Source organism: Echiichthys vipera, assembly GCF_963691815.1.
Source record: "Echiichthys vipera genome assembly, chromosome: 14".
NCBI classification, from domain to species: domain Eukaryota; kingdom Metazoa; phylum Chordata; class Actinopteri; order Perciformes; family Trachinidae; genus Echiichthys; species Echiichthys vipera.
The window spans coordinates 15474741-15500441 of record NC_139839.1 but is presented as its reverse complement, the minus strand read 5'-3'; the positions used below and the strand labels follow the sequence as shown (position 1 = coordinate 15500441).

General features: G+C 40.0%; 2 protein-coding genes across 3 annotated transcripts in view; both read left to right on the top strand.

Moving 5' to 3' along the window:
- LOC310956251 (neurexin-2-like) overlaps positions 1 to 12948 on the top strand; it is a gene marked incomplete at both ends in the record, with an annotated part of 97466 nt that extends 84518 nt beyond the window's left edge. Inside the window, 5 exons of the mRNA XM_083926427.1 lie at positions 2737 to 2908; positions 5927 to 6016; positions 8426 to 8754; positions 10752 to 10836; positions 12146 to 12948. Of these exons, the coding sequence (XP_083782553.1) occupies positions 2737 to 2908; positions 5927 to 6016; positions 8426 to 8754; positions 10752 to 10836; positions 12146 to 12948 (1479 nt within the window). The remainder of the gene's footprint in view (positions 1 to 2736; positions 2909 to 5926; positions 6017 to 8425; positions 8755 to 10751; positions 10837 to 12145) is intronic.
- A 7072-nt stretch (positions 12949 to 20020) lies between these two features.
- Positions 20021 to 25701, top strand: part of LOC310956692 (pecanex-like protein 3) — a 25315-nt gene continuing 19634 nt past the window's right edge. For both annotated transcript variants that reach the window (XM_083927023.1, XM_083927022.1), the window contains exons 1-6: positions 20021 to 20396; positions 21068 to 21276; positions 21372 to 21477; positions 21673 to 21712; positions 21914 to 22009; positions 22595 to 24343. In XM_083927023.1, the coding sequence (XP_083783149.1) occupies positions 20244 to 20396; positions 21068 to 21276; positions 21372 to 21477; positions 21673 to 21712; positions 21914 to 22009; positions 22595 to 24343 (2353 nt within the window). In that variant the 5' untranslated portion in view covers positions 20021 to 20243. The remainder of the gene's footprint in view (positions 20397 to 21067; positions 21277 to 21371; positions 21478 to 21672; positions 21713 to 21913; positions 22010 to 22594; positions 24344 to 25701) is intronic.

Below are 25701 nucleotides of genomic sequence, written 5' to 3'. Positions count from 1 at the left end.
AATAAGTCTCTGAATGCACCTGCTTCTGCAATATGCTTCAAGAAAGTAAACGTATCCAATGCAGAGAAAGCCAGTTGGCTTATAACAAACTGAGACAGCCCGATATGCTTGTCTTCTTAAAAGAATCATGATCGGTCCACTCTAAAGCTCTGTTTAAAAATGTACCAGGTGGCAGTCAGTGGTGTCGCATCATAAAATAATTGTCAATACCATGGTGCTTTTGTTTTAATTTTTTCCTTCTCATCAAAATCAAATCCTTATAATAATCAGTCATTTCCCCCTTATGAACTGGCTGTAGCTGAGATGAGAACAGCGATCCCGCGCTGAAAGCTCTGCTCGGAACAGGAAATGCTTTCTCCGTCAGAGCTGATGTCAAAGCAGCTAGGTGGGAGACTGCGTGGCTTTTTATGCCCGACTAGCTTTATAGCCGAACACATGGGCATTGAGAAAAAAACTGACCTGGAAAGGCCGAGCTATTGTTTACTAAATCTGGGCTGCAGCAGTGTTGCTTTGCCAGCTGTCAAAAGGTGCTTTGGGGCTGTTTTGTAATCATGCTGTCAGAGAGAGTAAGCAAAATAGAAGCGACTGTTTTGTTGAAGAGTAGTCTGGCCCTGGAGACAATTGTTGCCCAGAGGACATGGGCTGAACTTGACCTGAGGCTGCACTACCCTCCCTAGTTTCCTAATGAATCGTTTGCTTCTTGGGAAGAGTGATTAAACCGACAAACTAACAGCACAGCATAAGCAGAATATAAGTAAGCAAGACAATATAAATATGTATATAGAATAAATAATATGGTTACTCAACAATAATTTGTTTATAAAAATGAGACTTGGGAGTCTAACACCCTGCTGATTCCCACTAACCTACAGTCACACTGACTTTAATTAACTCACAGTTTGAGTAACTGAGTGGGTAGACATTTGTCATGAATGTGTTTGATCTTCTTTTTGACTTGTGTGGATTTGATTATCCAGCTTAATGTGTCATAAATCGTCGCATATTGCCTGTTCCTGACAACTTTCAAGTGATTACAGAATTCAGAAAGACAATCCAAAGAGCCATCGACCTGCTGCTACCCTTCAATAAGAAGGCTCTGTTTGGAGATAGAGATCCTTTATATGAGTCGACTTTGAAAGTTGATTTCTCAAGCTTAAAATGATATTAATGGGTCGCTCAAGGTCTCTAAGGACACTTCACACATCTGTACCTAACACCAACTGTGTCAGCATGAATAATTATTTCAAATTCAAAAGGTTTCTTGAAGTATTTTACATATGATTAGGTGGTGAGCGCAAAGCTCAGAGACAGGTTTTAGACCCCACAATAGCAGCCACCATCAAGGAAAGAAAAGAGGTATTTCTCTTTCTACATATTTGAATTCTTGGTCTTTCAGTCAGCAGTGCTGTGTTAAAAGTATAAGAGACAGGAAACAATTGGTTATATTAAAATTGACTTCTTCACATTTTGACAGAAAAGACAGGAAATCCAAATGTAACGTCAGAGCCACTGTGGGAGATATTTATGTCTATAAGGCCAGTAAATATTGTGTACACAGTGTACCATGCAGGACCTGCAGTCTGCAGGATTTCATTTCAGTAAAACTATATACCAGCCAATTCCACTGTTTACTTCTTCTCCTCTCTCTGGTTGAAGGTGTGATATAGTGCAACCAGCTGCCGGAGGAGAGGTTGTTTAAAAAAAGACTCTTGGCCCTACACAGATGAATGATATGAGGGAAGTTACACAGCCTGAAAGTCGCTTATTATTAATATTGTGTGGGGTGCCTGTGGCTCAGGAGGTAGAGTGGGTCATCCTTCAATCACAAGGTTGGCGATTCAACCCTCAGCTCTTTCGGTCCGCAAGTGTAGCAAGACACTGAAACCCAAGTTTGTGAAGTCTGGGGAAGTATATAAATGCACTCCATTTCACATTAATTAGGTTTTAACTATGTGCATGACATGTGATTGTGCATGTGAGACATAATGTACAAGAGGCACTCATCACATAACCACTCGACTGCCTGTTAAATGAGTACCAATGATTTACATTGTAATTTGGTGTGCCAACCTTCACTAATGCACCTAACCTGCAGGCTGTCAAAATGTTTTCTGTGTCATACTGTAATGACTGACAAACGTATTTTTATGTTATTTGAATTGTCATCATAGTTACAAAGGTTAACGCAGTCTAACAGTCAGTTGTAGATAGTCAGCAGAGTTAAAGTGTAAAGTGTGGATTTTTTTTCACTATTTTCTGACTTTTATAAACCAAACAATTAATCTCAATCTAGAAAATAATCAGTCGCATTTAGAGAGAATGCAAGGCAAGCGAATTAAGGCCCAGCAGACGCCCACACTGTTTGTTTCCAATGTTTCTTGTTAGTGCCACCCAAAGGCTGGCTTTAGAAGCAGCTTTGATCTTTGAGGAAGGTTGGCAGGAGCAGGGAGAGGCTGACAGGGAGAGAGCTTGGTCAACCAAAAGAGAAGCAGAAGGATTCTGTCAAGAGTGATTCACATCAGGAACCTGAGCTGCCTGCTGAGGGGGGAACGATGCTGAACTCTAGAGAAAGAACTAAACATACTGTCCATGTCACAAAAGATATATGCATCTACCACACAAGGTTTCTAGCCCGGCAATCCGGGAAAAATAGTCATCACATTTTGAGTGAATATGATTTGAAAAATCTTGCGTTCATAATGTCTGTCACATTCATTGTTTGTTTTTCATTCACAGGATCAAGGAAAAATCGGTGTCATCTTCAATGTGGGGACAGATGATATCACCATCGATGAGCCGGCTGTCATGGTAAATGACGACAAGTACCATGTGGTACGCTTCACACGCAGTGGTGGCAATGCCACTCTCCAGGTGGACAACCATCCAGTCATTGAGCGTTATCCACCAGGTAAGACTGATGGGACAAACCATGTGTTATATGATTCATAGAGAGATGGCATGGATAATTTGGATAAGTAAGAGAGGATTGCATGTCTGCCTATCAAATATGAATCCTAGAATGAGCACTTGTGAAATGTACTGTTTGGAAAAAAACTGATTGGCAATATAGCCTGTGGCTCATTTTAATTCAGTTTTCCCGTCTAGTTATTTCATCGCTCTATAAGCTATCTATTAAGTTGCCACACACATAGTGGACATGCCATATTGCATAAACAGTATAATAATCTGAAATTTATATTTTGGTGAGGAAGGATATAGCAGATGGGGGAAAGATCTTAATTTACAGTGAACTAAAGCAACATGCTCCCTCTAAAAATGGCTTTTCATAAGGAAATGCATATTTTACCCAAGCAGAATTTTCTAGACATTTCCAAAAGATCTAATACATGGTTCAAATACTATATAAATCTGAAATAATTTTCTGGTTAATCTACCATCCCCTTGTCCGGGTTTAAATAGACAATGTTAACTAAATATGTTGCTATTTATTTCAGCTGATAAATTCTTGTTGACATGAACTATTTTGTTTCTTACATAATGACCAAGATGAATATGTGTTTTACATTTCAATGTCATGTTGTGTTTGTATCCAGGTAATTGTCAGATACTATCATGTTAAACACTGTACATTGACATAAATGAATACATAGTGATGAATTATCCTGCCTGAGGATGAAAGTGTTATCTTGGTATTGTCATCATGTCCTAAGAAATGATTAATTCCATACTCGGACATTATTCTGGCAAATAAAAATACATTCATGGCATTGCATATTAAATATTGATTACCATATGCAAGGGGCACAAAGGCAAACAAAATGAATACGTCTTGTGCACGCAGATTTTCACCATCTCAAAGGTTTAAAGCTCACCCACCTTCTACACTTGTACCTCATATACACAAAAAAAACCACATACATAATGCAATCACAACCGGCTGTGCTTTAACCTGCTCTAAACCAATCAACCAATTAACCTTATTCAGAACAGGTGCACCAGCTGGCATAGCGAGAGGAAACCAAGTCCCCTTTCTGCCTCCAGCTGCTGCTCAAAGCACACACACATGCCACAGTTGTACATAAATCAAAAAGATGTGTGTAACGGTAACTGCCATGCAGGTCGTGAATATACTTTGTCAGCCCCCTCTCAGTAAGCACTAGTTTTTGAAACATTTCTAATGGTAACTAACGCACATAGTAGCAATCATATACGAGGGTGCTTTTTCTGTAGAGTGTTTAAGGAAACATTACTAATCTTTTTCCTCATTTTCAAAAAAGTGAGATGTTCATGAGAAATGCACAGAGCCCGTATTCAGGAACTGTGCCTTTAAACGAGCCGTCAGCACTTCTGTGCGGTTGTGATGTAACAACTATATTTTATAGACCTTTTCAAAGTTGTAATCATAAACATTCTTAATGTGTCCAAGTTTGATTCATGTTGCAGTGAATGTGAATAAGGAAGTGAACAAGGACCAAGGCTGTTGCCTAGCAATGGAATTTCATTGAAAAGGTCTATACGGATATATAAAGTGCTGTGAGTGTGACAGTCATTTCCCGGGTGGAATGATGGTACAGAAACACCAAGAGCAAATACGTATTAACTTGAAATCAGCTAATATGTCCCCTTTTAATGGACATACATGAACTGCCTGCAGCTCTCCAAAACCTCAATGCATGCTTCACTTACTTTAAAACCTCATGTTTATTAAAGCTTACAGTGAAAACTTTACTTTAATTGTCATGCACCGTCATGTACTATGCCTGCTGTAATCCTAATCCTTTTTATCCATTCATTGTCCAGCAACATTGTTGATTTTTTATTTATTATTCAGTTGTATCTACTTATTTACATTTTTTTGTAATAATATAATAGTATGTGGGTTAAACATTTTTTTCAGATAATCTGTCTTCAGTTAATGAATTTTACATGGAACAATTGGGCACCTCACAATAAAAATTCATAAATAACGTCAACAAGCATTTACCAGCAAAGTCAGAATCTTGTGGCTGACGATGACAGATACAGAACCTCTTCGGTGCAAAACTGAATGAAAAATATTTCAGCACAAAAATTAACTTGGCAAGTCAAAGTTTGTATCAAACAGTATATTTCCTGTAGTCGTTTATTTTCGATTAGTTACTGTTCTGTGTTTGCATGTGTTAATAGAGCTGAAGTTCTGCCCCACTTGCTCCTGTCCTAATAGCCCGGATTCCACAATGTAGTTTTGCATTTTTTTTAAAAAACACCGGTTGGAGCTTTCCAATAAACTGAAACGAGGTGTTCAAGCTAAAGGTTTATCTATTACTGGGGTTGTTAATAAAGTCTGAAAATCTTGTATTAAGATTTTTTTTTTTTAGAATGTAACAATTAACAGCTTCCATGATGTCAATATCTTAATTGAGCTGCAGTAAATCCCACTGTGTATCACCCAGTATAATATAAAAATACATTGTGGAACAGAAGTGGCATGAGACTTTGGCCCTCTGTAATAACTCCAGTGAAATTTAAAGGCTAATATCTGTTTCTGTAACTAGAATGTCTTTTACTGTCTATATGCAACAACTGTTTTCTTGATTGTCTTTATTGAAGTGGTTGATTTTCTTAATACTTTCTAATGTTTACCTGTATTAACCTCTTTTTTTATACAGTACTTAAACTAATTTTACGTTTGACTGTTACTGGTATTGACTTAAGATAATGCTTTGCTTTAAAAAAAAAAATATCTAAATAACTCTAACTAGTGTAGCACATTATAAATAGCCTAAACATTACTCTAATTAGCATTAACGCTGTTACTCGTAATAACTAGATAACACTAAGTAAAGCACAAGTTTCTTTTAACTCACGTTTGGGTTAAAATTGATAACTTGTTAAACCTGTTAGCTATTATAACACTGTTTCTAACCATGTGATCTTTCAGCTTGCAGACTTTAACCTTTAATCTGTCTCTCCAAATTCTTTGAAGGACACTATGATAATGAACGACTGGCTATTGCCAGACAAAGAATCCCATACAGACTTGGTCGGGTAGTTGACGAGTGGCTACTCGATAAAGGTAAAAATTAATTGATTAATTAATTAATACTTGAAATAACTACTAAATAACCTTTCCCCATGAAAGGTGCAGTACCAGAAGACAAGGGTGACAAGGATCAAGTTACCTAGATGTGTACATATCTTATAATTGGACTCTCTATTTGCTATGAATTTTGATGACCACAATATAACTTCAAGTGGAATTCAAAATAACTCTCAAAGTGAAGGGGTATATCATACTTCCTTGTCTTCCTTACACCTTGTGGTAAAGCTGCACCTTAACAACGATTTTAAACCGATTCACTAAAAACACATAACCCTTGTCTAACCCTCTATCGTCCCTCTTAACCACTGTGTGTAATTAGATACTGTGTGTAATTATTCAACATAAAAATCATTAAAATGCTGTGTAACATTTACATTAAAGTGAAACTAACATGTGGAATAAGTTGATCAGGCCTCGTCCCTCCTAAATGGCACATTTTAAAATATAACTCCAGGATGTGATCACACCAAATTAATTTATTTCCCCTGTTTTGTTCACTGCAACCTTGTATTTCCTTACCTTGTACTGCAACGACAAGTTTTGGTTTTTTTTTGCTGTGGTAAAACAACCCTGACAGGCTGTTAAAGTAGATCACTGTTTGCAGCCAATATGTTTGCTAATAAGTATTCTCCAGAGATGGGCCCATTACTGCAGTCCTCCTCCTCTGATGTAATACTGATTATCAGTGAGGCTCCTGACAATGGTGCTGTTAGATATCATTGCCCCTCTCAGGAGGTGAAACAACTGGACTACAGGGAGCCCAGAGCAGAACATGTATCAATGGCCCTAATGGCCGTTGAAGTCAGTAGAGAGAGGGGAGTTTAGCTTTTATTGCCATTAAGCGTTACACAAAGTATAGCAAGACTGCCATTTTAATATTTGCCCATCTCAAAAATAAGCCATAAGATTTGCATTCTTGCACCATCTGTTCTGGAGTTGAGAGCTAAATAAATATCCTCTGAAAACATCTGCTCTTTTTTCCCCTGCTGATGAATAAAGAAATACTCTCTGGTTTAAATTAATATATTTATTTAAGTGGTGTACCAGGAAACAGAGTCAGTTTGCAAAGCACACCCTCATCACTAGCTTAGTTATACTCAGTTATGTTAGGGCGGCTGTGGCTCAGGAGGTAGGGCGGGTCGTCCAGTAATTGGAGGATCTGCTAGTCGATCCCTGGCTCTGGCATGTCGATACTGAACCCCAAATTGCTCCTTCTGTGCCACTGGTGTATGAATGATTAGATCCTAATTCTGATGAGGAGATTAGCACCTTGCATGGCAGCATCTGCCATCAGTGTATAATTGTGTGTGTGAATCTGACATAGTAGTAGTGTAAAGCGCTTTGAGTGGTCAGGAGACTAGAAGGGTGCTATATAAATGCTAGTCCATTTACCATCACACACGCAACCGCAGGGCTGAAAAATGAAGCCAACAAAAACTGCAGCTTTTAGAATGGACCCTTGGGGCTGGCTCCAAAAGCGAGACCCCATGTTAAAATGTCCAACATTTCTGCTGAAAAAATTTGCTTATTCATGACGAGAGGTGAATCGTTATACAACTCACCCATTTAAATTGTAATAAGTCTTATATGTTTTACATAATTTAGATCTGGCCACTTTGAGTAAGGATGGATATAGACTGTACGTCTCAACTCCACCCACTCTCCACCTCTTTGCCCAGTTATGGATTAGCTGGCTTCAGACACTACCAAATGCTGACAGCCGGAGCCAATGGGAGCCACCCACATTGGGCTACATTTTGTCTCTTCATAAACCTATGGGTGACGTCACAGATCCATCCATATTTTATACAGTCTATGGTTATACCCAAGCTCCCATGAGAACAAGGTTATAAAGAGGGGTGTCGTTTTAGCCATCTTTTCTTTCCTAAACCATTAAAACTAGTCAGGACCACTTCACAACAAGCATATCTCAAGAAACTGAGACAATCTTTACAAATCGACGGTCTTAACCTTCCCTCACGTCAAAGGTTGCAGTGCCCCTTATGAGTTATTCAACAGATGAATTAACAGTGATTCAGCAATATAACATATACATTTCAGTAATTTTCTACCACACCTGCAGACAGTTTGCTAACAACAGTACCTAATTCAAAATGATCAAAACACTTAAATAGGCAGCTCAATGTATAACCCTCCTGTGATGGTTGTTAACTGCATGTGTAAAGACTCAATCATAAACTTAGTTAAGGTATAATTAAGTTTTAAATAAATCACTAAGTATTAATGTTATAATCACTAAAACCCACCTGGTTCAAACGACATTCCTGTGCAAGCCCTCCCGTATGACTTCTGTATGTCTGCTCCACCACTCTCTCCCTTTTTTCCCCCTCTTTCTTTCTCTATGTCTCCGTCTAACTTTAGGGAGACAGTTAACCATCTTTAACAGCCAGGCAGCCATTAAAATTGGCGGTCATGACAAAGGTCGGCCCTTCCAGGGTCAGATTTCAGGGCTCTACTACAATGGTCTCCAGGTGCTCAAACTGGCAGCAGAAAACGATGCCAGCGTACAGGTGGAGGGGAACCTGCGTCTTGTCGGCGACTCGCTCTCTGTGTTGACCACCGACACCACTTCCCCCACCCCGCTGGCAGTTTCAGATATGTCTACCACCATCATGGAAACCACCACGACCATGGCTACCACCACCACCCGCCGGCAGCGGTCACCCAGCTTGAGGGAGAGCATCTCAAAGGTCAGAGAAAGTATAAAGGAATATTTGAAGAGAACGGGATGCTAATTTATAGCCAGGTGGAGGTTAAAAGTAAGTAGGTTTGTAGAGATAGGTGCTTTGTGTCATTTTTCAAATACCTTTCAAAGTTGCACATATTTTACTATACATTTTTAAGAATTTACATTGATGTTCGGTATTAAAAAAAGGATTCCCACTTTGTAGACAAAAACATTAACAAATTAAAAAACTATAATGTTTGGTACTTCAGAAGAAAAAAGATGTAATAACAGGACCATCCACTTTTTTTCCGTACAAACATACATAACTCCTGATATTATGGGCAATCCAGTCCCACCATTAAATTCGATTTTTTTTTTTCATTTCTAAACATGTTTGCAGCAATCTATTGCTTATATAAAGTATTTTAGAGCACTCAATGGCCTCAACTGTTTCCCCTGTTACTAATCAGTTCACTGAGCTTTGCTAAAAAATGCAGCTCCTCGAAGGGCTACTTGAGGCTGGTTTCAAAAGTGAGTCAATTCTCTGAAGTTGGGACTGCAAATGCCCAACTTTAGAGTAGAAAGACGCATGTTTACAGCCAGGTGCAAAAACAAATGTTTGGTCTCTTTAGTCCATGCATGACAACTATATGGGGGGTCAAATATCACACCTGGATCTTCCAAGCTAATTCTATCCCATTGTCACTTTTCATATCCTGCTCAAAGTTTTCATTCATGTTGTGTTAATACACACGTTGATATTTAACATGTAAGACTACAGCCTATTACACAGGTAATAGGTAATATCAGGTTATGAATCTGATTTCCTTAACTTTCAAAAAGGAACTCTAATATTTTCTTTTTTCTGAAACTAAAATAACAAAAAGTTGAAGTTGATAAAGCTTGAAATAAAAACACACCACATAGGAGTCTCAAGCAGCAATTACCTCTTTAGATATGTAACAAATCACAGCAGGCTGCATATATTTCTAAATGCAATACTCATCATCACTGGAGACTCAAAGGACTCTGATACAATAAAATCATTAATCATTAGGTTTACCTTATTGTCAAATGTCATATGCGATAATTATTTGAATAACATGCTACTAAATCCATAAAACATTTGTGTTCATGTCATCTTACAACAGGTTTGGTACTACGTGTCTGATTTTGAATTCATCCCATGATTTACTGTATTTCCAGGTGTGGTAGGATAATAATAACATTCATGCTTCAATATATTTTTGATCTAACAAAGCTTTTTGTTGAATACATTTGAATTTCACAAATTGAGCAGTCACAATGCGGCATGCAGACTGCTGAACATTACCACGCAGTATTTTAAATGAGTCGATTTTAATCCAAATGCTGCAAACCTGCTAAGTTGGAAGGATTTTCGCAGTTGTTCTTGGAGTCCTGGGGTTTCAAAGTAAAAACCCCTGCCTCACCTATTAAAATACACAGGGCGTTTTTCATTTCATGTTCTCTTGTCCAGTTCCTAAAATTGCCTTTCTCTGCATTTTCAATCTATCCAAGTAATCCATTTGTGAATCATCTATTCCCCGCTCTGCTCAGGTATTCTGAGTCCACTGTGCAGCCGCACATCCAATTTAGATTTACTCTTTAGATTCACTGATTAAGCATGTAAGAATTTGTTTTTGCAATATTAATATAAAATAATTGTACAAAGACCAAATTATATGAAATCAAATGAAAACATGTCCAAAATTTAGCCTACTGAGAATTTCCTCTCCACCAGCAGCTCTTTGTTTGTCAGCCACAGGGGTGAAGGATAAAAGGCAGCTGCATATAGGTACATTTTGGATTTCTGGTTTTATGTGCCAAGCAAAAACACTAAAGTGGTATAGTGCTGCTTTCTACAATTTTTCCTCAAAAAGGACAGTCAGCCAGCAAAATAATAAAAAAACTGAGCACAAATCTAGATGATAAGAATGTGTTGACAGTATATTTGTTTTTTGTTGTTTTTTTAACACATATTCTTCATTTACTTTTCAGCCGCAGAACTCTGATGATATTTTGGTGGCATCAGCTGAGTGTCCAAGTGATGATGAGGACCTGGAAGAGTGTGACCCAGGAACAGGTTGGTCAGCCATGGCACAAAAAAAAGAAAGAAAGAAGGGAGTACAGCTCTCATCCAGCAAGATTGTAGACCAAATGCACTGACTTCACACAGCCACAGCCATTGTTATTTTAAAAATTTTCAATTTTCACTTTTCAGTTTCATGTCTCTTATTCAGGGGCAATGCACCAGACTCTCTTCCACTCACTTGTGTGAAGCCACCTTTTCCAGTCTCTGCTAGTGTTGCGAGAAAGAAAAGAGCGATGACAACAGACGATGAGACTTCAAAAACTAGTAAAAAGAGAATATGCAATTACCACCTATCGTCATAGGTGCTGTCAAAGACAATAAAACAGAGATCTTTGAGCTTGTAACTTTAAGTCATGACTGTATTTAACTCTCCAAATTGGATGAAAGAGAATCTCTACAAAGAATACTGCAGTCAAGACATTAGATCAGGCTTGTGACAGAAACAAGCTGGGCAGGAGTCTACCCTTACAGTGGGGGCCTCAATTATTAATATGACCTTATCAGAATGGTTTGTTGTTGACAAATAATGATGAAAGAGAACCTAGGGGCCATAAAATAAAACTGTAGACTGAAATATTCAATAGAATATTATACATATACGGTATATATATATAATATATACAGAGAGAAAGAGAGAAATATACTAGGGTTAGTGGTTTATTGGTGAGGAATCTATATCTAAATAGTGATTAAAGATACACAGGACACACTGGTCGCTTTCCGGACGCCATAATATTCCGTGTGTTATTCCTACATTAAATAACCTGTCTGTGATTTCTCTTGTCACCCTTTAACCCCTGCCTACAGATGTTCATACGGCAGCATGGCGATTCAATTTACTGTTCTTTTGTGTGTTATGTGCTCTGTTTGTTATATGCTCTTCATTCAGCTGCCGCCTTTCATGGGTCATCTTGTATGTTTATGTCTACATGTGAGCTCTTTAATGTTCTTGCTGTATTATATTATTTTGTTTATAATATTACACATTGGTAATTTGCACACCCACACATTGACTCCATATTAACTGCATATGTTGCTGAAGAACGGTGGTTTTAATCTGTTTTTCTCTTCATGTGCCAATCGTTGTAAATAATCTTGATTATTGAAGTCAATATAATGTTTGATCACTAGGAATAATATCACTGATAAGCCAGCTAATATTAGTTTAATTCCTCAGTAATATCCAACATAATGAGCAGATTGTGCCTCAATTTTAATTAGCGCAACTATTGAGCTAGAATTTAGATTTTTAATGTTGTTCTAATGTAGGATCCCCTACCTTTTCTGTTTTCTTTTCTAGGAGGTGAATTAGTGTTGCCTATTATAACAGTGGATTCCCTTGAGCCCCCATCCATCGCCACCCGTTACCCCGTCATTCCTCCTCCCCCTACCCTCCTATCCCCACTTGAAACCACCAAAGAGTCCCTGATTCTCCCTCCTCACCCTTCCTGCCCCCCGGACCAGGAGGACTGTGGTGACCCTGTGGAGGTCTCGGCCTTCGGCTCTGGGGAGATGACGGAATCGGATGACGAGGACTTTTACAGTAAAAACTCCCCAATGGTCACTGACAGGACAGTCCTTCCTCCACCTCCCACTACTGGTGAGGGTGGAGTCCAGAAACCCCGCCCCCTACCTCCTTATGTTCCCACCACCAACCCTGACCAGCTCCACATCCCCGCAGGCAAAATGAACACCCGTGACCAGGTGCTTCTGCCACCTGCTCCTCCATCCTCCCGAAAAACGCCTGGACTAACTTACCCCCCCAATTTTCCCAATGTGCCCACAGCCAACCCGACAGCCTCTGATGAAAACAGCCAACCCGGCGCCGTAGAGGTGATCAGGGAGTCCAGTAGCACCACGGGGATGGTGGTTGGTATTGTGGCTGCTGCTGCTCTCTGCATTCTTATCCTCCTCTATGCCATGTACAAGTACCGCAACCGGGACGAGGGCTCCTACCAGACAGACCAGAGCCACAATTTTGCCAACAATTCCACTGTGGAGGGCAACGGAGCAGTGGTCAAAGACAAAAGCACAGGAACGGCCTCTGTGGCCAAGGCAATCACAAAGGGCAAAAAGAACAAAGACAAAGAATATTACGTCTGAGAACAGAGAAGGTGAGAAATGTGGACTGAGACAAGAGGATGAGAGAGGATGCTTTCGTTTCCCTCCCTGATTTTGTCAGGTTCAACCGCCAGAGAAAAATTCACAGGCCACAAAAAAAACAACTGCACAAAGCAACACTTGCTTTTAACAGTTGTATTTTTTCTCAAAAGTTGCCCAGTTCCTATCCGTGCTAAAATCCTCATCTACAGCACAAGATCTGACTTATTCTCTGGGTTACAACGTGCACCCAGTCTGCATTCACCAGTTCTTTGTTAGTGTATCATTTGTTTTTTATGTTTTCAGCAAACAACGAAGAGACATACTCACTTTGGCTTTGTATATAGCATGGTACAGTGAACGAAGCTCTGAGAACATCCGGACAGATTTACCTAAATGTTTTCTTTGTACTTCTTTGTAACGCTCTATCTCAAGTCTCAATGTCCCCATTATAATATATGAGGCAGAACAGGCAAGTTATTGAATTTTTATGGTAGATGAGAGGAGAGCACCCCAGTAATTCTGACTACACTCGACAGGAAAGTCCTCCTATTTGGATAAGGCATCATCTCTGCAGCTTCCATGTTACGTTATGTGGTTTTAAGACTCCCGGGTCACTCTGCCTCCGTCCAGAAGAGATGGTATTATGTTGCTGGTGCAGTATCATAAATGAAGCATGATATTTAGCTCTCCTGCAGAAAAAAGGGATTCTTAAATCACTTGACATACTCCAGTGAATCTTATGGTATGATGGATCAGAAACATTATTCATGTGAGATACCACAGTCCGTTTGCCATGCCGTTCATGGGATTATTGTGAACAAGTCAGTCTACACCAGTGAAGGTATTTCTTTGTAAACATTGCTTGTATGTACATATAGAGGTTAGCAGACTGAAAAAGCTTTGTGTACGCAGGGGAACAGGTAATGAGATGATCTGCCCCCTCCCCACCGCTGCCAGCCGAACTTTAACTTGAAATTGGTGGAACACAGAATCATATTTGAGGAAGTTTTTCTTCTTGGAAGGGGAGAAGCAGCCCGCCTCACCTGAGGTTGGCTCACTCTTGATCTCTTCCTTTCTCAAAACTGTCATGGGATCATTCAAAAAGCACACAGAAAATGTAAACATATCTTTGAGACGTAGATATTCCTTGTAAAGCAGCCAAACATGTATTGTTTTTTTATCAGTTACTAAAAGACTATTCTATGAGATGAATAATTGAAGGTTTGTGAATTGTATTGATATTTCTCTGATATTTCGATGTATCTTGTTACCACTCCTCTTAACACGTTACAGTTTAGATTGCCTTTTACTTAAATCCAGACAAAAAGCACACTTTCCTTCGGATAGCTCCAACTATCTTTTGGTTTTTGCATTATTTACAGTTCAGATTATGCAGAGAAAACACAAGGATGGAACAAACAAATGTTTTGTTTTGTTGCATTGTGCATTTTATATGTGCTGAATCTGTTAGTCAATGGATCTGATAATATAAAGCCATTTTCTCTGTTGAGTTATGTCTACATTTTCTTATTCATGCTCTGTGATTTCCTGTTATTTTTTATGAAAGTGCCATTCAACTTGAGCTGCTCAGCGCTCAGAAAATTTTCCATTCCTCACTCACTGCTATTGTATAGTGTTCATGTGAAATGGATCTCAATATGTGTACAGAACGTGGATAAAGATGAAAATACACTTGATTATATACTTTGTACACACCTGTGTTGTGTGTTGCTTCTTGTAGATTCGCAAAGAAATGTACTTTTTTTTTTGCATTTTATTATTGAGACAAAAATGATACAGTTTCAAGGTCAGGGGAACAGAGTGAATTGACGTGAATAAGGATTTCCAGGAACAATTATGGTATAAATCAATTAATTAACAATGATGTAATGTGGAAAGGTCACACTTTGTTAACAAGATACATTAACACGTTTGACATGAAGAAACACTGTTTCACACAAATTGCAGTTCATGATCTGTTTTTAAAATGTGTCTTACACTTGTGTTTCATCATCATCTATTCTCTCTCTCTTCTTTCTCTTTTCCTCACTCGGTCTCTGCGTAGTTCAAGTGTGTGAGTGATACCTGGATGTCCATTATTTATTATAAAATGAAATGTTTAGGTGTTTTCTCTGCACTTAACACTCGGTCAGGTTTCCATGAAAAAAAAATTCAGTGAGGCTGACTTGATCACATGAAGCTTATAAAAACCTAAATGAAAAGTCATTTGAACTCTGGTTAGGGCTACTGGCAATTCACACCACTGTGTGATGGGTTCAGGTGTAGCTCACGGTTTTGTTGAAAGTGACATCACTTCAGTAAGGTTGATGACAAAATAGATGCTCTGGAGGGAAGGGCGAAGGCATGACCATCCCTACTCTGCCTGTCATTGGCTTATCCGGATATTCTTACTCTATACCTTAACCAATCTCACAAATCACCTACCGATCAACCAATCGGAGGTGGGTCAAGCCTTCGCCCATCCTTCTGGACCATCCATTCTAGCATCGACCCTTGAGTAACTCAGCCTGGGTAATGTGGGAATGACAGCCCCCCCCCCCCCCCCCCTTGCTTATTATTTCCAATAAAACACAATAATCTGTATGCTCGTCAGCAGGAATATGTTTGTGTTGTTCTACTACCCCCTGCTGAGAACACAAGGAAGTGTAAGACGGAGAGAAAAGCTCGGAAGTCAACACATCCCTGGAGCAATGTGATGTATCGGCTCTAGTTGCCCTCATGAGGCAGCCATCATTTATTTCATGAGAGTGGAGAGGTTTATCACAAAACACAAGAATTTAGAGATTTTATTTCAAGCCAGCAGCAGGGTCACCAGTCCCATTAGTCTGTTTGAGCTGAGTGATGGGGGGGGGGACAATCCAGCGGGCTAAGTGAGGTGTGGTGTCAGTGCAGGTCTGTTGTTGGTGATGTCTGATCCGTGCTGACGTTGGGTATCAAGGAGGGTGTTTACAGGATATAATAAGCTGCTACTGAGCATTGCTGAGATGTCACAAGACTAATTCAACAAAACAGCCATAACAAGAGAAGCCAAGATGACAACTGCCATGTCACATCCACTCTGACCTACCCCTGTTCCCTTAACATCCATGCCAGGTTTTCTTCACACTGTAAGTATTTGCCCTATATTTTATCCTTATATGTAAAATATACTTTAGGTTCAAGGTCATTACACATTAAAATACATCTAAGTCTTAGCTAAAAATGTAGCAATTATGTGATGTAACTAGGTACATCAAGTACTGTACTTTTTTGAAGTACTGGTACTTTACTTGAGTATTTATGCAACTTTATACTTCTACTTCACCACATTTCGATGGGAAATATTGTACTTTTTACTCCACTACATTTATTGACATCTTTAATTAAAAGTTACTTTGCAGATTCAGATTGCAATACAAAATACAAACAATACATTATGCTAAATTATTAAGCTATCCAGCAGCATATCAAGTATTTTGATATAGCCCCACCTTTTGAGCTGCAACATAAAAATGATAAGTGAAGTGATATTATATAAATCTTTCTTTTGCTTTGTGAGTGTACTTGAGTATTTTTACACTGGAATTATGGGTTTTACTTAAGTAAAATATCAGAATATACTTTCTAAACATTCAGTAACAACTGAAGATTACCATACAGGTGTTTTCTGTCAAATTAATTATAAAAGCATCTCTTAAATGTCCTCTGATCCTGACTCTTAACCCTTGACTGCCCGTTTAGACCAATGAGAACCCAAATTCCTCCAACCATGATGTCAGCAGCAGCCTAATACTACTACTACTACTAATAATAATAATATTACTTTAATTCATTGTCCAAACGTCTCTGTAGAATGAAGTGATTCACACAAATATAAGAGAAATGTTAAGAATATGTACAGCAGGTTGGTGAGCTTCCACAGAAATTTGACCTTCTGTCTGTGGTTTATAGTTGCAAAAGCTCAGTCTTACACAAGACATTGGAGGTGTTGCACATGCTTTCAGACATTTGCTTTTTGTTTGAGTGAAAACAAACAGCACAGCAAAAAAAATAATAGATTAATTATCTAATTCCTTCCCTTGTGTAAAACGGTCAAAGCCCACAGAGGATGGGGTCACGACGGTCAAGGCATTTTTGGGATTCCCAGTTTTTGGGAGGTTGATAACCCTCAATTATGTAAACACAAAGCCTGGGGTATTTTTTCCCTTTTTTGTTTTGTTTATTTATGATGAATGATACCTCACACGGGTCAGTTTCACAAATCTTCATAAAACCAGCACCTGCTTGTGCTGGACACAGCACATACTGTATGATTTCTTTCTGCACTATTGTTTAATTATCCTGTGTATGTGTTTTATCCAATAGCTTTACAGTCTCTAGTGTTGATTCAGTACATTACATTACATTACATTACATTTAGCTGACGCTTTTAGCCAAAGTAACAAAGGGGGTGCAAACCCAAAAAAACTCAGATTAAAGGTTGAATATTGAGAAAGAGCTCTTCCATCTAGTGTCTCAAGATCATAGTCGCTACAACAAAATAGAATTAAAAGCTGTCACGTTGCCAGGTTCGTCAGACTCCGTTCAGTAGCCTACAGGAGACCGGAGTCTGTTTGAGCCTGTTTGAACCCGTCCCCTTCGGCAAATCACACCATAAAAACAAGTATTGCAGAGGAGTTAGACTGACAGTTACCGTTACCGCCTTTACAGCTAAGTAAACATGAAAGTTAGCTTACTGATCAAGGAGAAATGTAGCCATTTGGGCGTGCGTTTTAATTTTGTTGAACTCCTTTATCTCAGTCTATCAATGCTTGGCCTATACTGACACTAGTTTTTGACTGTCTTCGGACACTCAGCTGCTGGGACAAATAACAAAGCAGCTGTAGGATTGGAAAACTCCATTTCACCCAATGTCAGCCTATAGTAGCTGCGCCCAACAACAGACAACCCTGGCAACCCACAAAGCCGACCGCTTAATGGCTGGTACAATGTAAACAGAACGTGACAGAAATATTAATTCAGACTAAAAATTGTTTGTTTTTTTAATGGAAAGGCAATACTTTCATCCTGTATCCCTCAAAACGCCCTTGGGTGTATTTTTTTTTAATAAAGATTCTACATATTCAACCTTTAAGTAAGTGTGTTATCTTTCAATAAGCCAAGCTACAGAGTGCTGCATAAGTGCAGGATGTAAGTGTTTTGTTTTTTTATTTTAATTAATTTTAAATTACTTCAAAGTAGCATTTTTTATGGAAAAATATATACATTATATATATAAATCGTATGATTGTGACATTTTGATGATTTTGAAATAAAAGAGAATGACGTCAGTGTATGCAGCCAATCAGCGCCATGGGAATCTCTCTCTCTCTCTCTCTCCCTCGCTTGATCGCTCTTTGTGCGTACGTAAGTTACGTCCGTACGTGTGTGTCAACTAGTTGTTAGCCAACGCTAGCTAGCTACCCAGTTAGCTAGCTTGTTGAAACATCTTAACACAGGCACCGTTTGTGCCAAGAAACAGCTGTCGTTCACCATGAGAGAGGATCTCCGCTCCCACCGCATGTCTGTCAACCTTTAACGCCAAAGAGGATGGGGGACTTTCAGAGAACAATGATAAGTTAGCCAACGCCAACAGAAAGTAAGCGACAGTTTTTTGCTCGCTAGCAGCCTGAGAAGAAGGAAAGCTCTGAGATTTTGCTTTAGACTGGATGCGGAAGGAGGATATGAGGCAAGCTGGACAACTAATGCTAATTGTAAGCTCTGCTGGGACCCAAATGTGGAAAACTATGAGCACAATTATCAAATCTTATGAAGCTAACATTAGCACCTAACATTCACCCAGCGATCAGCGGTGAAGCTAACTTGTTGTCTGTTGTAGTCTGGCGGTTACATTTACCAGCTAACGATAGGGACATTAACGTTACCCAGTCTGAAGTGCTCATATATGCGGCCTAGCATTATCGTCAAACAGTCTAATGATGTTTCACGTTTGTCTGCCAGTTTGCAGAAGTGTACTGCTTCTATCGTATCCATTAGTGTTGTCTTTTCATTGAAGGTGCTTGGTGGTTGCATTTTACCGATGATAGATGCATAGGGATTCGTAAGCTAGGCTAAATTGTCTGCTAGCTTGCTAATGTCAATCAGAAAACTTAACCTAGCTGGCACAGCGTTGGCCTGAGTTTTCAGCTCTGTCATCCTGTCTGAAATCTATGTTTATGCAACTTCTCCCTGTTACTTTGGTTTAGTAAGAAGACCAGTACTGAGACTAACTTTACACTCATTTGTGTGTCAGTGTCAGTTTTCACATGTGCCTTTAGTCATGAGTTAAAACAATTCTGCAACTCCATTGTAGTAGCTGGTGAAATTATTATTATAACTGTGAGCTATGGTAGAAGTTATAGTTAATAAATGATCACTATCCTCCATGAACAGCAGCAAATCATGCTCTATAATAACTATAATATTTAATATGACTATACTATATATGTAATAAACTCTAATAATAATAATAATAATACGTATATATATTATTCATCCAAAATTCCCAAATTCTGTTGTTGTAGCTGGAAAAAACTATTATTATTATTACTGTGATCTAAGGTAGAAGTTATAGTTGATAATTGATCACGTTTAATGTTTGACTCACCACTAATATAGTCCCATTTATCTTGTGATATTTTGCTCAATTAATTCAAGATCAGCTGGAAAGCAAGAATAAACTATAGTTTCATAATCATCATGTGGATTTAAAGAAAGTACCTAAAGAAAATAAACTACAAAGACACTAAGGTGATTATCTCCACAATATATGCATGTGGACAGCTGACAGTTCTACTACATTTAAAATTATTTGGTGATTTACAGTGTCCTTTCTTGAGTGGGTTATTGCCTAGCATTCATTTTCCCACTTAAAATGTAGTTGCTACATGTGAAAAACAAACCCATTTTCATCTTTTCTTACAGATGAATGTTTTTTCATACATTCAGTGGGTTACCAATGTGCCAAAAAGTCACTCTCCTGATTACCCTACAAGGATTAGGCCAGATTGTGGCACAGTCGGTGCAGGGAGAGAACACACACTGGCACAAGAATATGCAAGGACTCTTGACTTCTACTGATGTGTACATATCCAGAACAGTACAGAACTATTGTCCTTGATGAAACAGTTCACCTGCCATGCCCAATGGAAGTGCCATCGTAGACACAAGATACTGTGGCTTGAACTGCTGCACAGTTTTTTGAGCTACAGCCTCGGAGGAAGCATCGCAACTTTTGGTTGAACTTGAAGGTGGAGATGGGTTCCCAAGCTCTTCAGATATTGCGGCAGGGTGTGTGGGCTTCACTCACAGGAGGCTGGTATGTGGACCCACATCAGAGCACGTTCTCCAACTGCTTCCACCTCTACCTTTGGATATTTCTCCTGGCCTTCCCCTTTCTGCTGTACATGGTAAGCACGTTTTCACAGCAGGTTGATTGCAAGTTTTATCCAAATAAATGAAGGAACCAGTAGATTCAATCCTCTGTTGTAATTGTAAAACGGCGTGCATGCAAAACAGCAGTAAGTGAGATAGGTCATAACAGGGAAGTCTGAAAGACAATGTGGGTAATACATTTAACATTTGCCTCATAGGTCAATGTTTAAGTGTTTCAAACAATGTGGGAAAAGTGGATTTGTTTAAAATCAGCCTGAACTTCTGTGGTTGCCCTGTGCACTCCATTGGGTTGCATAGTTGCTGTGTGGGGACAATGGGAATGTCCAAATCTTTCAAAATAAGAACCTTGTTTAAAAAAAATGATCTAAAATAACCTTTTAAATTTCATTGGTACATAGTCTATTAAGCCTAAATGTAGTGAACGCCTCATTTCTTTACTACATTATTTTATAGTACAGTTGAATATTTGCTTCCTTGTTGGGCATATGGGAATTTGTTTGCTTGGTTTTTTTTGCTTTTTTTAATAGTAAATAGCACTGTATCCAGCTTGATGTCTTTCCTGGGATTTACAGTTTGACGGCCATTCTCAAATAATTTCTGGCACCCACTCCTCGAAGTGGACTGCATTGTCTCATTTTATTCATTTGTCTCAGTTGCCGTCATTGTCTTTATCACTCCCTGCCAGGCTCTTCCTCCTAGCTTGGTGGTCGCAGGTGTGTACTCTGCTGTAGTAGCAGTCTTTTTCACGGCCATTAAGGTGGTGAACTACCGGCTCCATACTATGTTCGACCTTGGGGAGATTGTAGAGAAGAAGCAGGCCTCACTCACAGCCGATGCCCCAAAGACTGAAGAAGGGGATGAAGGTTCAGGTGCCCATGATGTGAATCAGCACAGGTAAGCAGGTGTTTGCTGACCGATTTTCAGAAACCGCAATGCTGTGACAAGCGGGATCCTTTTTTTAAATTTCTGCATATGTAAATTATCCGCAGGGATAGTCATGTTGGTGTAGAGATGACTGTGTTTCGGAAGGTCAACTCAACGCCCCCGGTGCGCTGTAGCTCCCAGCACTCTCTGTATGGATTGAACCAGGTGTCGGTGAGGATTACCATATTTTATAGTAGTGTGTAGTCGTCATTCTTCTCTCTTCCACCAATTCTACAATTCCTAAGTATGGTTTAATTGGTCATTTAGAACAGTTTGAGTTCCCCTGCCAGTCTGCTGAGCAAAGTTTTTCATTAGATCCATTTTAATACACTAACTGTTTTTTTTTTAATTGTCCTCATTAATAAGGAGTTCTTGCCCCAGCTGGAGGATACAGGGGGCACTAAGGGTAAGTATCTGAATTCTATTTTTTTCATACTGCATAGCAGAATTTACAGGTTTTTTTTATTATTTAAAACAGTGGTACATAATGTATAATCTTGAGTCTTACACCGTCCTTGCAAAATTACATGTATGCAACAAATAAATGTAGTTTTAGCCTGTTTTGAATGTTCACTGTTTTTGAGGGACTTCTTTCATTTTACCTCAGATATCAAAGAGCTAATGCGGGAGCAAGGAAGCAATAATATGATTGTCACATCAGCTCACCGGGAGATCCTACGCCAGAGGTCCCAGGACACCATTAGTAAGTCTGCTACTATCCAGAGACCAGCATCATACACACTGAGGCTATAAGTCAATCAATCAATCAATCAATGACCTTTATTTCAGCTCGAGAGACACTGAGGTTTCCCTCATTTACAGTGGTGACGAGCAAAAATAAATACAATTACAAAGATGACAAAATAAGAGATTCAAAAACAAAAAACAAAGATGACATAATAAAAGAGATTTAAAAACAAATATAAAATAGAAGGAAATACTATATGAGTAAAGAGTTCAGCTAAAACAGTTACAGTGGGATGTGTAAAAATCTGAAATCATCGATTTAAATAAACCAAAAGCAGGAAGAGCAGTCATTTTTAAGTAATCAGGTAGGGGAACTATATGAAAATGCAGTCATTCCCAGGCTGGAGTGAGACCGAGGAACCTTTAGGAGGAGTAGCTCACTGGAGCTGGTACAATAGGTCCCTGTGTAAGCATACCAATACTGTACACATTTCATTGTAGGCATGGCTCTTAATACTGTCCATCAGGATGAATACTAAAGTGCATGTTAATCCTATTTTTGGTACATTTTAACCTGATATTGACCTTTCTTATTGTACAGGGGCTCCCAGTGTGGTTCAGTCCTGCATTGCTGCTGCTCTGGGAGGAGATTTCCCAGGTCTCATGGGAGTATCCGGTATGTCAGCTGGATTCAGAGAACCTGGAGACTGCTTGTCTATACCCCCGTCACCCTCCAGTCAAGAAGACGGAGGCGAGAGAGAGCAGTTGCAGGAATTGGAGGAGTTACCAGAACAACTCTCTCAACAGAGTCCTGAGGACAATGGGTTGGGGGCTTATTCTCCCCTTGGCCCCTCTGCTGAATCTGAGAGCCTTGGAGATACTCCCCTTAGCCCTCTTATAAAAAGCAGCTTAAGTGAGGAGCTGAGTGAAAATCTCCTGGGTTTGGGACTTGACCCGGTGGCGTTTGCACCAGGGACTGAGCACCCAGGCAGCCGCAGTGGGGTGGCACTAGCTGCCGGATCAACGGACAGCTGTTTCAGTGCAGGTGGAGCCACCACAGACCGTGAGACACTAAGCACGGTCAGCAGTTACCGCAGTGAAAAAACGGATTCCACTCAGCTGGAAAGTCCTTCATTCAGTAAGCCACGAACCGCAGATGGACAGGCTTCTGCCTCAGCACCAGCAATTGGCTCTAACATCTCCAAGCCCTCAGAGGATCCAGCAGGACAGGGTGGCAGTGATACTGACAACCTGTCAGACAGTGTGCTACTGCGCTCCCCTTCCAAAGAATTCTCCCTCAGCCAGGGGCTAGACAGGACACTTGTTGAAGGAGAGGATTTGTCCCCTGTACCCTGTGATATTGCACAGCCCTGTCCTCTCCAGAACTCTTCCCCCTCAAGTAGTGGCCACTCAGAGGTTTGTGATTTAGACAGAAATGTCCAGGTTCCTCCTCTACCCCCACCTCGGCAGGCCAATTCAGTGCCCTCAGGGCTGGCCCTGGGTCTGGTGTGTTCTGAGCCTGCTTTGCCCATATCCTCTACCCCGTTTTTACTGTCTGACCAGCCTGCTCTGCATGCCCAGCAGGTTGTGCGCCCCAAAGACTTAAAGCTGCTGCGGGCCAGCGGCAGTAGTGTGGGGCACAGGCCAGGCAGAAGGAAAGCTCCACGAAGGCGAGCTGGAGCAGGAAGCAGTAGTTTTGACTGTGGCTCTTACAGGCGTCACCACAATCATAGACAACACAGAGATTACATCCCAGTGCGCAGCCGACTTGGCGCAAAGGCTTATAGTGAAAGTTTGTTTGAGGATTCCAGCGACGAGGATGATGGCAGTGACATGAGCGCTGGTTCTAGTCTGGGCTCTCAGCGCCGATACAGTTCAGATGAAGATGATGACGATGATGATGACTCAAGTTCCTCTACCTCCTGCTACTCCCCGGACCTCGCTAACACTGGCATTACATCCCCACTCCAACCTGCTGCTCAACTGCCCACTCCAAGGGAAGGGGATTTACCTGAAACTGCTGGCCCGTCACATTCTCGCGCTGCTCAGCGCTCTTCTAGCACTGCTAGTGCTAAGACTCATGCAAGAGTGCTAAGTATGGATGGTGCAGGTGGAGGCCAGAGCAACACAGCGGCTTTGCCTTCTACTCTGCTTACAATGCCCTCCACCTCCACCCCTGCACCTCGCACTCTCACCATCTCTAAGTCTGATCTGGAAGCCCACACCATCCATACTGACGGCTTCCCTGGAACTCATCATCATCGACTTGATTCTCTTGGAGGCTCTTGGACTGGCAACCACATGGGCTGGAGGGCAGAAGAGCTGGTTGAAGAGGGAGCTGTGGGAGGAGGTGAGTTGTTGTACCCTCAGTCACTAGACTGTGGGTTTTTGTTCTTTAACTTCATAGTATTTGGTGCATGTGAACAAAGAATCCTGGGATGTTATATCTTCCAAATGTGAAGCCAAGTTGTGAGGCATTTAAAGCTTAAAGATTCTGGCTGAATGTAAATCCCTTATTTGTTCACTTTTACCTGATATTTTATTTTGTCTGCAAACAATTTAATACCAAAGATAGTGAGTCCCTTATTAAACCAGTCTCCTACAATATTATTGGTGGATAACGAGGGTTGACCACAAAAATGTCATCTTTAAGCTGGGGCTGATGATCTATCTAATGAAAATTCCTAAAAATTAAATATGGAAATGAAAGGTATACATTTGAAAAACATTTACATTTTTTAGTGTGGCAATGAAAGAATGATGATATGATAATATACTAACTTCCATATTTGTAGTTTTCATACCTGTAGCTTACAAAAACCATGAAATGAATGGGAAGCAGATTTGAAGATGGTGAAAATGAGCTGCTTGCAGTGTTTCCCATACGTAGACCAATGTGTGGCGCTGCGCCACACAACCAACACTGAGCCCACAAAATTGATTCCAGGTTTTTTTTTGTTTTTCAATGCGATTTTGAAATATAGATATTGTTCCGTTAATTCATCTCCGCATAGTATTCTTTCTCCCTGTCATTCTCGTTCACACACGCACGCACAAGATGTGTGACGATTCAAATATGTTGAGAGGAAAAATAAATCAGATGCCGCTATCTACTTTTGACTTTGTTTGTTGACGTTCTCCGTCAGTCTCTCACGACGCGCTGGTCTGTTTTATCGGAGGTTCCAACTCAGTTTTTGTCTTTTGGAAGTGAAAGAAGTTGTGTATGTGTTAGTGACACATGCTGGCAACTGTGCTGAGCAAGTTATTACGTAAATCATAAGGAATGCCCCAGCAAGCTACGGAGGCTAGCCTGTCTGTGTGTGTGTGTGTGTGCACAGGTGAAGAGAGACGGTGGATGAACTCAGAGCAGACAGCTGTAGCTGGTGATGGTCAGAGCAGAGAACAAATAAGCAGTTCAGTTTTAGTAAATCTTTTATATTTCCTGAAGCTGGTTTGGTTCTGTAAACAGCGCCTCTGCTAACATAATGGTATTCATCATGTGCACGGGGAATAGGAATAACCTGAGTTCTCTGTGCTCATGTAAACACCATATCCTGAATATGACCATAAGCCTCATAAACTGGATATTCATGTCCATGTAAACTCACTCATTTGTGAATGTGCAGAGATCTCAGCTTCTGAAAATATAGATATTCTGATATTCTTTAAAAAACATGTAAATTCCTAAGTACTGTAGGAACACAGGCA